The sequence below is a fragment of the Argiope bruennichi genome, chromosome 9, assembly GCF_947563725.1.
Source record: "Argiope bruennichi chromosome 9, qqArgBrue1.1, whole genome shotgun sequence".
NCBI classification, from domain to species: Eukaryota; Metazoa; Arthropoda; class Arachnida; order Araneae; family Araneidae; genus Argiope; species Argiope bruennichi.
In genome coordinates, this window is record NC_079159.1 from 34,743,717 (window position 1) to 34,755,936 (window position 12,220).

General features: G+C 31.6%; 1 protein-coding gene across 1 annotated transcript in view; it reads right to left on the minus strand.

The window, feature by feature from the left end:
- Positions 1-1,618: 1,618 nt before the first annotated feature.
- LOC129985122 (uncharacterized) overlaps positions 1,619-12,220 on the minus strand; it is a 37,298-nt gene continuing 26,696 nt past the window's right edge. Inside the window, exons 9-14 of the mRNA XM_056095040.1 lie at positions 12,003-12,130; positions 9,983-10,266; positions 8,690-8,747; positions 6,252-6,466; positions 3,365-3,573; positions 1,619-2,116 (exon numbers count right to left, since the gene is read on the minus strand). Of these exons, the coding sequence (XP_055951015.1) occupies positions 1,918-2,116; positions 3,365-3,573; positions 6,252-6,466; positions 8,690-8,747; positions 9,983-10,266; positions 12,003-12,130 (1,093 nt within the window). The 3' untranslated portion in view covers positions 1,619-1,917. The remainder of the gene's footprint in view (positions 2,117-3,364; positions 3,574-6,251; positions 6,467-8,689; positions 8,748-9,982; positions 10,267-12,002; positions 12,131-12,220) is intronic.

Here is a 12,220-nt window from a genome sequence, read left to right on the forward strand (position 1 = left end):
CCTCCAGATGGAGATTAAATCTTTACACATCAGATACATGACAAATATAAAGAATATTCTCTATGATATCCAGTAAATATACAATGGACAATATGTATACATTCATTAACTTTACAAATATACATTTCATTACATTTTCAGAACACGCTTAGATTATTTATGCACACTTAAATTACAGGAGGTAAATGCAACTGCAATATAACTTCCAGCAAATACTAGGCGCGGAGGTACCAATGACCCATATCAGAGGTAAAAAATAAAATGTAACTACTATGCAAATGCAAGTTTTTGTTTTGTTTTGCAATTTTATTGAGATGGTTAAGAAAAATCTAACGAAAAAGATGAATCGTGCTATGTCAATGAGTACAGTTAGACATAACTATTAGAGTAGCAGGAATGTTTTTAAAATATCTGTAGCATGACTGAAAGTCAATCGATTGTTGCTTTCACCTCGTCAACTGTAAGAAAGAAAACCAACGGCAGTGATAAGTTAGCCTTACAGTTGTAACTTCAAGCAGTTAAATATACATTTCCTAAGAAATTTATGTACAAATTCAAAGTATAAATTTACAGACAATTAAATGTGATCTAGTATTCCTATTAGGACACTAAGAACTATTTTGTATAGCCAGTACGCTTTATAAATAAACAATATACGAATACATTCATAAGTCTGAGCTCGAATCTTAGCTTACCAGTGTGCGCTATTCTGATTATCATCAGTCTGCAAAACTGACTGAACAATGAAGCTCTATCCATCATTTATACAATAACAATTTAACATCCTTTAATTTCACATTCTGAAATATTTTTTTAAATTAATTCTTCTGAATAATGCTCAAAACAGCCAGTTCTTTAGAAATTAGAAAAACTGAATTGTAGCTAGTGACATAACGAGAATCAATAGTATCCTCGACTTATAATAGTAGGACGAAAAAAAGTTATTACTTTCATTCTTTAACTTCCATCTTTAAAAATTTTAAATATACGTAAATAATTTTTAACAACGTCCCTCTGGAATGTTGACCATAATCGTCAATAAACACTCCCCCCCATCCTCCACCTTTCATTATGCCCTTCGTCACAACTTGGAATCCTTAAACGTTACTAAACTTTGAAGTTCATCAGTAGATCTCAATGAAATCAAGTGATTCCATTTTCCAGCGGGTCAGTAATTTGTAAATTCAGTTTAAGACTTTATAGAAAAAAAAAAAATACTCTTTTGTTGATATTTATAATAATTTACCAATTACATGTGACTGGTAACAATATTTTGTATCACAGTAGACCTTATATATATATTCTTATTACGATTCAGAATGAAAAGCAATGCAAAATGATAAATCATCAGCTTATAAATTAAAGGAATTCAAAATGAAGTGGAATTTGTGTTAAGAATATATCCTCCCCATACATAATTTGGTATTTTTCTTCTCATGAACTGGAACGAGACTGGTTTGAATGCAGATGCTCAAAACAACTGAATGTTTTAGATATTAATTCATATTAGTTTAGCATTTGAAACATGGAGAGGAATTCGTATAGTGTGCTAAACTTGACTAGAATATTATGCGCAAAGTATTTTTTTTCAAATGGATCACAATCTTCAAAATTAAAATACGTTTCAGAAAAATTAAAGTTTATTAAAAACAAATTGAATTGAATAAAATACATTAATAAACATATGTACATGACTTAGCCATTAAGGAAAAATACATTTACGGTGTTCCTTATGTAACACCTAACAGAGGCTAAGAGGCATTGAATTATGTTTCAAATATTCAGTCCAAAATAACACCTTGAAAGGCGATTTGTTCATTGCAGTAGCCAGCAAATTGGTCAAATATAAAATACATTATGATGTTATAAGTAAAGTTTTTGACATTTGCTCAAAGCAGTCGATCTAAAACAGATCTCTTAATTTGTTCTAGTAGGGGATTTGTAGAACCTCAGACTTAGATAGGTAAGCCAACTTAAAAATAGGAGCGCAAGGGAAAGTATTAAAATCGCAGAACCAGGGGATAAAACAGAATCTACTCCACTTAATAAGTCACTAGGAGGAATGGTACCATTCCCGTTTCTGCAAGCATCATAAATGGAATTTCCGACAGCACACCTGCAAACATAAAAAAAAAAAAAAAAAGTATTAGATAATAAATCTAGCCAAAATTTCAAAACTAATTTACTGAATTAAAAGTGATAGCATATATTAAATTTTAAATTCTTGATATGAACGAAAGTTATTGCAAATTAAAATTATTCTGAAACTTGAATTAGACAGGTTCTCCTTGTTTTTCTGATGTACTTTGTTTTTTTTTTTAATACTGATATAGATAGGATATTTTAGATAGGTTTTCACTTAAAATACATTTTCTTGATTAGTAGCTTATTTTAACTATTATTGTTAAAAATACAATTCATTATGTAACTGTCTTTCGATTTTATGACATATTTGTCCTCAAATTAGTTTTATCGAGGCCTTATTGTATAGTATCACCTTTTTGGTCATGTACAATTCAGTTATTGAACAAATTTTCCCTACAAAAAGTTACAGGTAATGAGCTACCCCAATTTGTAAAAAATGCTTTCTGCTGACAGCGCGAATCAATGGAAAAGATAAAATACAACCTCATTTTTTTTTTTGATTGGAAAATTTGAAATTTTAGTTGGAATCCAAAAAATTGCAAAATTATAAAATATAAATTAAGGATGTGCACAAAAAACAAAATTGAAATAATTATCCAATAATTTGAATAACATTCTTCCAAGCGATTTTCCTACCTAAAAAAAATACAAAGACTTCAATTATAATGAAAGTTTGTATTTATACTATTTTTTGAAGTTCTTTTTTTTAGTTGTCCTATTAAATTTCTTCTATTTCATTCTAATTATTGTAGACTTATATAAAAACTAATTTCATGAAGTTTCAGGTATAAACAATGATTGTTGGACAAAAATTGTTTTTGAATATAGGCGGTACTTTAACTCCTTTTAAAAAAAAAAAATATTTGAGAAAACCCATATCCCCCCCCAAACTTGACCTTTTTAAAATACAGTCAAAAGCAAATGGTCGGAATGGTATATCCATCCAATTTATTTATATCAATGTCTAAAGCCATAATTTTAAAAACATGATTTATTAATTTCTATTATGTTTCATAAATCTTGCAATGAAATTTTCCTGATGATAAATCTCTGAAAATGTTGGAAATTGCTTCTGTATCGAGAAATTATAACGATATATTTCAGAATTTCCACACATCAAAAAAATCTTCTACATTAAGCAAATCGGAATAAGTTTTTTTTTTTTTTTTTTTTTTTTTTTTAATTCCCTTGTCGCAAGAAAGATCGATTCTTTACTTACATAACTGGATACCCATACAGGTATTCTGAAATTTTCATTCCTGTGAAGCCGTAATACGCTACAGATAAATATTGAAGCCAAGAAATCCCTTTAGGTAGATTTTGAGCCAAGTGACTTGCAAACAAAAGGCTGGGCACGGAGATGAGTGAGCAAATTACTGTCGATATCCTCGTGTCAACACCGAAACTACTAATAAGCAGTCCAATACCCTGAAAATGAAAAAAAAATGCAATCCGTAACTAATCTGAGAAAATGTCAAAGTATTTTTTTTTTAAAGATGCATTATTTTGTTTAAATTCAGGCGTAGAAATAGCTCATTCAGCTGATGAGAGCATCTGAAGTAAAGAAAATATCTGGCTTTCTTTTTAATAAACTATTGGGCAGGTTTAACGGAATGATATTATAAATTTTACTACACATTAATGCTGTCCGAGAAAAATCAATACATTCTCAAGATCAACGAGATGAAATTGTTACCACTTTGTTTTGCTTTATTTTAATTATAAATATCATTTTAGTTACCTCATGCTTATAACTAAAAGGCTATTTTAAGCTAATCTAAAGATACAAATAAATGTAATCAAGAGATGTATTCCTGTTTATGTATGTGCACAAGTAGACCTTCTGTACTCTTTGCCACCGTGTTTCTCTGAAAATATAATTCTTTCCTGTATTAATTTTTGCTCCAGAAACGCATTAGATCCTATTTTCAAGGTATATCTTATTGAGGTCATGTACAGTCAAACAATGTTGAATTCTTGCAATACATTTAATTGCGGTGATGTAAGGGCAATTTATTCATCCTCTCTTCAGAACTTGTAACTGAGGCTGAAATAGTACAGGGCTCCAATTTCGGACCAACAATGGGAATATCACACATATTGATACTGAACAGCGCCAGGACGTGCCAGACCTGCATATGTCGTGCAAGGCTCACACAAGACCAACTATTGTGGGCAATAGTAAGTTACGTCTACTTCATGAAGGTCATGTGACCGTAATGGGACGATGGCAAATAGTTTTATTGTAAAATCGTAACCCGGTGATGTAGCTGATTTCACACTATAACAATAGGAGAATTTGTTTTTCAACGACAATTTTTGAATTTCAGATTTCAGTGAAATCTGAAAATCTCTCTGAATTTTGAATACCAAATCTTCCTGTCCCAGAGTGAAGACACCATTAAACCGTCGATTAAGAGAAATATTGGAATTTTTTTTTAATGTTAAATCACATACCCCAAATATATTAAATACTCCACATAGACATTTTGCCTAGATGGTTTTTATTGGCAGTAACTTTCTGGACATTTATTTCAGATTGCTAAATAATCTCACAGTTTAAAGTGTTTAGATATCGATATGGATAAACAAAGCTTACGAGTTCAGTTATATTAACGTCCCGTTTTAAAGCAACATTAGGACTATTTTAGGACGGACTTCGTAATTCTAAACCGCGGTCAGATGAGGACGACACCTCAGCTGACACCATCACTTCTCCAAACTTTCACACCACATCAGGGCGAGGACGTTTGGTCCCCACGGACTTAGCGTGCACCAGATCCGCTTACACGACGGTTCTTCGGCGGAATCGGGTCTCGAACCTGAAGCCCTCAGATTCCGAAACCGAGACTTTACCACCAGCCCACCACGGCTCACAAAGATACTAGGAGAAACAGTAAATAAAGTAGTTAACATCTATGATCTTCCTAATAATATATTGTTTGTGTTGCATTGAATCGCCATCTGTCAAGTTTGATATTTATTGGTACAAAAACACATAGGTCAACTAATTCTAGTATTTGCAATGCGATTGTTGCCTATTGTCACATAACGTTGTATGGATCACTAGCGGTTTGAACTCAAAATTTCGCATTTCGATATAATAACGGCGATATATCAAGAATTTGGATACATTTCAAATGTACTGCGTGTCCATCACGAGAACACTTGATGTCTATGTTTATGGCGTTCGTTACAGACACAGGTTTCTGTAGGGAAGATACATTTCAAATAGAAGGAATCGGACAGAAGTCTGAGGATTTTTTTCCCCATTGGCGCCAATTTGAAGCTATAAAATCTAAAATTCAGAATACTTTTATACATAAACTTTGCGAAATTAATCATGTTGCAGAAAGCTTGTGCATATTGAAAATGAGTTACAAATCAAAGTTAGATTTTTTAAATCTAAAAATTGATAGTATAGTAATTGTTAATTTTATGTTTCGGCAAATAGCATATACTTCAGAAAAAATAAATATAAATTTCGAAAAGATTCAGTCATATTTAACAATGAGCATTTTACTTTCTATTAGAATATAATCTTTTATAAAAATTAAATAATTACGATTAATTATTCTATTGTTTTTATGTTAAATTAAACATTGCTTCGAGTTTGCTCCGGAGGTTTATATTAATTACTTAAATAAATTGAAAACAAATGATATGATTTTGTCATGCATGATTCGACTTCAGATTTCTTAATTATTTTTCTTCTTGTGCAATTCGTTAGACATACAAATAATTGATCAGTTTTTCTATTTGATTTGCATTATTCTTTGTATACATATGACAGGGATATCGGATACTTTCCATATTCAGAGTATTCAAATAATTTTCAACTTAGTGAATTATTTTTCGAATTTGTTTTCAAAAATTAAATATAATAACACCAGATATCGCCAATTTGGCGCTAAACGTACTAATGTAAGAAACTTGAATGAATTTCTACCTATGCGAAATGAACTCTTCCTACAGTAACCTGTTTCTTTAGCGAGTGTTCTCTTGAGTGTTGTAGTGTTGGTTTAGTAATTAAAGTGGGCAAAATATTTATATGATTATCTGTGCAAATGGAACATCAATAGTAACAGAAATTGTCATCAACTTACCTGATAAGTAAGTGCACAGAGCAGAAGCAATGCCAATTGGACTAATACGACTGTACAATTTCTTTCTCCAAGAAATAAGGATGTAACGATATGGGAAAATAAGGGTCGCGATATGATGACTGGCAATTCTGAAATCATTTTGGAAAAATAATAGGCGGACAGACGATACATCCCAGATTGTCTTTCTCTATTAATGACAGAACGCTCGGTGGAAACTGTTGAAAAAATTATTAGATTAGCTAAATGTTTTGTTTTGAATTTCAGTTTCACTGTAAGTTTTATGGAACTAAAGTCATTTGCGACTTCTCTACGAACTCTATTCATATATACAAATAAAAGAAATACCTCGAATTCTGCAAGTGCTTGTATGAAATACATAAATATGAAAGGAAAAAAATATATGTTCAAAAGAATAAATTTATAAAATGTAAAATAACATTATAATATTTGCTTAAAATGTAAACAACTTTCATATATTGGAATCCCCATGGTCTCAGCAAGTTTTGTAAAGTTCGTCAAAAACTACCCTGACAATGAATAAAAACTAAATTTTTAAAAAATTTCATTCCATTACAAGAGAGGACTTCCTTATAAAAATATAACTGTATTGAGATAAGGCGCCCATATACATATTTACATTTTTCTCTGGTTACATCATTATATTTCCATCATTTCTTAAATATACCCTAAATTTATATTTCATTTTTATATTTATACATTCATTTCTACCTGGATCGCCGAGGCCATTATATAGAGCTCGTGTCACTTTGACTATAATTATTCCTTCAAAATTTCTGTGAGTTTCTATTAAAAATTTTTTTAACTTATAGATTTGAAAATACATAAGTTAAAATAAACTTCCATATTTTAAAACTGAAAAATTTTATCGTGTTCATTGAGTATTTCCATGTAAAATAAGAATTATTATCAAAGATTTATTATATCTTGAAATATTTCATAAAAACGGAACTTCCATTTGATATTAAGAATTCAAAATTTCAGTTGTTTCGTCAACCGTTAACTCAAAATCGAGAAATTTTGTATGTATTCGAACTATTTTAATCTAGAGAATTTGAATATGAATTCAAACTCAGACGTTGCGGGTTTTTTTTTAAAAACTTGTGATTTCTTGCTTGAAAAAAATATTTCATCAATTTATGGGAAACATTTCTTCAGTGACAGGAAGTTTTCTATGCGATAATTAGTTTCAGAAAAATTAGAAATATCCATGTTTTTTGATGGATTGTATAGTACCATGGTTTGAATTATATTACCAATAAAAATATATTTAATTTATAAGAAGACATTTTTATATTTTAAAAGAATATTATGAATTCAAATCCTTCTTAAGCTAGTTTTAATTCCAGTCCAAATGTAAGTATGAATCCAAATGTTCCTTTTATAAGAAGATTCAAACTAAGCTGACAGATTTTGGCCTACAGGCTCTTATTCAATTAATTTTACATTTCACTTTTACCGAATTCTTATTATCCACTTTGTTGGAATCGGCTTTTCTTCATAAATGTTTGGGCAAAGTTTTCAAAGGTGGTGGAAATATACTTTCTTATGAAATGTTCTTGGTTACTTTTGACTGGTTTTAGTATATCAGTAGTTCAGTCGTAAGCCTTTCAGCATGGCAGATGGTGGTTAAAATTTTGCTTTCAGGGTAACAAGTGTTACTTTCGCTTGTTCAAAGATGCAAATTACTCCGAGAAAGCGTTTTAAAATAATTGCCCACAGTAAACATACTTCTATGACCGAGAGATATAGCACGGCAATCGTTGTGGGAAAAATCAAGTGCTTCAAGAATTTTAAGAACGTTTCAATGTTTTTTTCATCGTCTCTAAAAAGAAAAGGAAAATGTGGCCACAAATGGAAAACTAGTCCAAGAACCGATAAAATTCTGGTAAGAAATAGCAAAATAAACCCGAAAAAGAAAGCACAGACCTTCGAATTTATGGGATTATGGTGATGAAAGTGAGTGCTTCAAAACTGTACGGAAAAGGCTTCTGAAAGTTAGTCGTACTGCAAAAGACAGAGGAAAAAATTTCCAACTCAGAAAATGATGAAAAATTTGGCCAAAATACGATTGGGCGATACATGGGCCAAAAATACGATTCTGAAATGTTAACTCTGCGACCAGATCATATCCAACAGATTGTAAAATACCCTTCTAAATAGATGTTTTGGGGGGTTTTTTCAGTCAAGAACATGTTCGTTATACTAGTGGAGTCAATGCGAAGACGTGAAGAGGTCCGTTCTGCTAATGGAGGACATACTCCGTACTAATATAGATATAGCAGTCTACTTAACATATGCAATAATTAAAAGCTAAGATTTTTGAAAAAATCGTAGCCTCCCCCCATTTGTCCCAACTGATTCGAACAGTATTTTAGTTAAGAACTATAAATTCCAGGAAGAATTGAAATTATACTTACAAGAATATAAAGCTTCGAATGTCGCAGATAAAGTCCATATAAATAGTTCGAAGAATATCTGGAAATATAATGAAATTAATAATAAGAGTTTCATATTTTAGTTTTTATAATTTTTTTTTTTAAATATACTGATCAAATGAAAAAAAAAAGCTAAAACGAAAAACTTAAGGAAAAATTTAAGAATTTATTAAATGCACTGGAATTTATTTATTTCAATTTTTGTAGAACAGAATTATATAAGAAAAGATTACAAATAAAAAAAAATTACTAAATTCATAATTGGGGCTAATTACAGGTAGTGATAAACTGGGTCCTCTATACATTTTGTGACACTTTTTCCCGAAATCTCAAATGATGATACATTCAATTGTATGTAATTGAAACAAATTAATCATACATAGATGCAAAAAGGAATTATATAAAGACAAACGCTGGTAAAGCTTAAATCAGTAAGCGCGTGTACTCAGTATCTTCTGCATTTCTTTGTATATTAGCTAAGCAAATGCAATACACTTTCACCAATATGTATTCTTTAACGACATCCGAATTTGTTATTTCTTGGACATGTATGTGCTGAATTTCTATGGCATCGGTGCGGGGTCGTATTTACCACATATGTTTGAAAAATCGATGTGTACACCAGGCATATGCATATGTTGCTAGCTAATCGCTCAGATAAATGTTTTTTATTTTCTTTGGACACTTCAGAAAGGTAATCAGTTTTCAGGTGTTAATTCACATTTCCTTTACTAGTATAGTATTCCGAGACGACAACTTTTTGGCAATTCTATTTCACTAAGGGGTGACACACGAAAGGATGTACGCCATTTGCTCCATTATTAAGTGTAAACTCCTCTTTTCCTCTTTACTCTCACCTTTATTTTACCGAATTAAACACATTCCAACACAAACGCAAAAGCACGAAGGGTTTTAAAATTCGTTAGCAAACAATATAAAGCTATTTATTGACAGGTAATGTCAGAGTTTCCCCTTAGAAACCATCATTAAATGAGAACTAATTTGTTATGGGGCGGAATATCAATCCCAACAATTGCCTTCTAGTGAAAAGATAAGGTCATAATATTGACTAAAAGAAAATCTAGAAACTCTTTCAAATGATCCGGATTTCAGTTGATTTAGAAAAATATAAATTATTCAGGAATAGAAATGATGGCTTTTTTGAGAAAAAAAAATCCAGATATGTGTATGTAGATGTAATATGCATGTAGATGTAAGTAGTTCGATGCACTAGAAATTTTAAATTATGTTGAAAAGAAAAGAAAAGATCCTTACATATCCATCTATGGTGGGAATATTTTCTTCTGTCCTTTCTATTTGGAACCAAATGGCACACTGCAGAATAGTTAATATAAGTGTATGAGCAAGGTTCCACGTAGTCAAATATCCTATTGCGCTAGAAATTAATTGCCGCCTCGTCAGAATAGAAACCTGTTCCCAGAACGGAACTGGCCATCTGTTGTAGTCCAAGTTGTCTTCATGGCTGGATACGGAACTATTACCGGTGCTGGAGAACATGGAAGACCTACCTGAATCTTGGCCAGATTCTGTTGCTGAGTCTGCAAATAATAATTCGTTATTAGTACAAACAGTATTTTTAAGATTGTTTATTTTCTAAAGCAGCGTTCACACGAGGCCAATACTGTATGTAATGGGAGACACGCCTACCTCAGGAAGATCACTTGATCGAAATGGGACAATGACTGTTCTGATAAAACAACCATTTGCCACTGTTCCATTGGGGTCACGTGATGTTCTTTTGCATGAAATAGTTGGCCTCGTGTGAACACTGCTTGATAATCGCAGGCATTTCAGGAAATTAAGCGATGTCATGATCTTCTTAAACAATGGACAGTAAATATCAGTTTGATATAACGAAATGATTTATAAGCCTTAAAAGTACAAGTTTCTAAGATTAAGCATTTGATTATGATTTGTCAGTGAGTGCTCTTGATATCTGTGGTATGCGATCATCAATAATCTCAAAAATGAATCAATTCTTTTATTATGTAGCAATTTTACAAATTTAATGTACTTAAATCAACTAAAATGGGGTTGGTTGATACTGTAATAATTAGATATCTTTGTACCAGATACGCAAAACCGATTCACACGAATAGTATCGGGTACCAAGTATTAATTTTAAGATTCGAATATGATATCGATTAATAAATTCCTTGACATCATTCGTTTTTAAACGCTTAGTACTACATCAATATGATACAAACTTTTAAATAGATTTAGCCAAATTCAGAGTCATTCCATGGCAATACTATGAACACGCTTTGTGTTATTTTTCTAATTAAATATATATATTTCATCCATGCCCATTGTCCCTAACTCCACTGTCATTTGGTACATATACCATTGAGTCCCCGACTTTATTATATACTTAATTATATCAAAGCATTTCCTTTCCTCTACTTATCCATCTATTAACCATTGCCAAGATATCATTAAACCATTCCACAAAAAAAGGAAATTCTAGTTTGGCACAATTCGCATCAATCTTGGCGCAAGTATGAGAACGGACACAATCGAGTACCAGATTTCATTCTGACAAAGGAACAAAATTATCGTCTACATCAGATACAATCAAGTGTCAGTATTAATCTATAATTGAGACTGCAAAAACCAGTTATCAAACCAACCTTCATCTGAAAAAAATCCTGAAGCAATATTTTAATCGTTCTCAGGGGTAATTGTCACCCAAATCTATCTGGAATCCCTAATTTCCGTATCTATTAATAAGGCGAATTCTGTCTGCTTAATCACTATGACTGTCAAAATCGTCTAATTTATATAGTTTAAATCACAAACCTAAAAAAATGAAATTTAAGTGTTTCTTTAACAATATTCATAACTTTTTTTTGTCACTTAACGATATAGCCTTTGGGTCAGTCATATCATTGACTCTCCTACTCACGTCGAAGGCACTGGGATAAAAAACACTGAATGACCGGACCACCGCTACAGCAACGCTGGGGGAACTGTGGTTGAGTCTTAAGAACCATCACCGGCCACGGTACAACACTTCCCTAAGGAAGTACATCCCATCATCGATGAAAGGAGCTAGACTCCTACCTTTTCACGTATCATCCAGGGTGGCGAGAGTCAACCACCATGCGGGAAACTTTTCATCCTCAATTACAAGGCGCCCCTCAGGGGGTTACATAGCCTTTGGGTAGTTCTATCTGGAAATTAATTTATTCACCAAAGATCGAGTTAATCTTTGTGAGTTATTAGTGTTTATGATCATAATGCCTTTGTTTACATTTTTTGATATTCTCATTACCTTGAGTTTTTACGAGTTCTTTAGTTATGTTGCCATCAGCAACTAATACTTTCATATTCAAAGTAGAGATGTTGTTCCCATTTATTTTAGGGATGATCCCATTTGCAGTTGCTTCCTCTTCATATTTCCTAAAAAATAAGAATTAAAAAAAATGGTTTTATTTATCATTTCATTCATTCAACAATATTCATCATTAAAATTCACACTCCATAATAAAA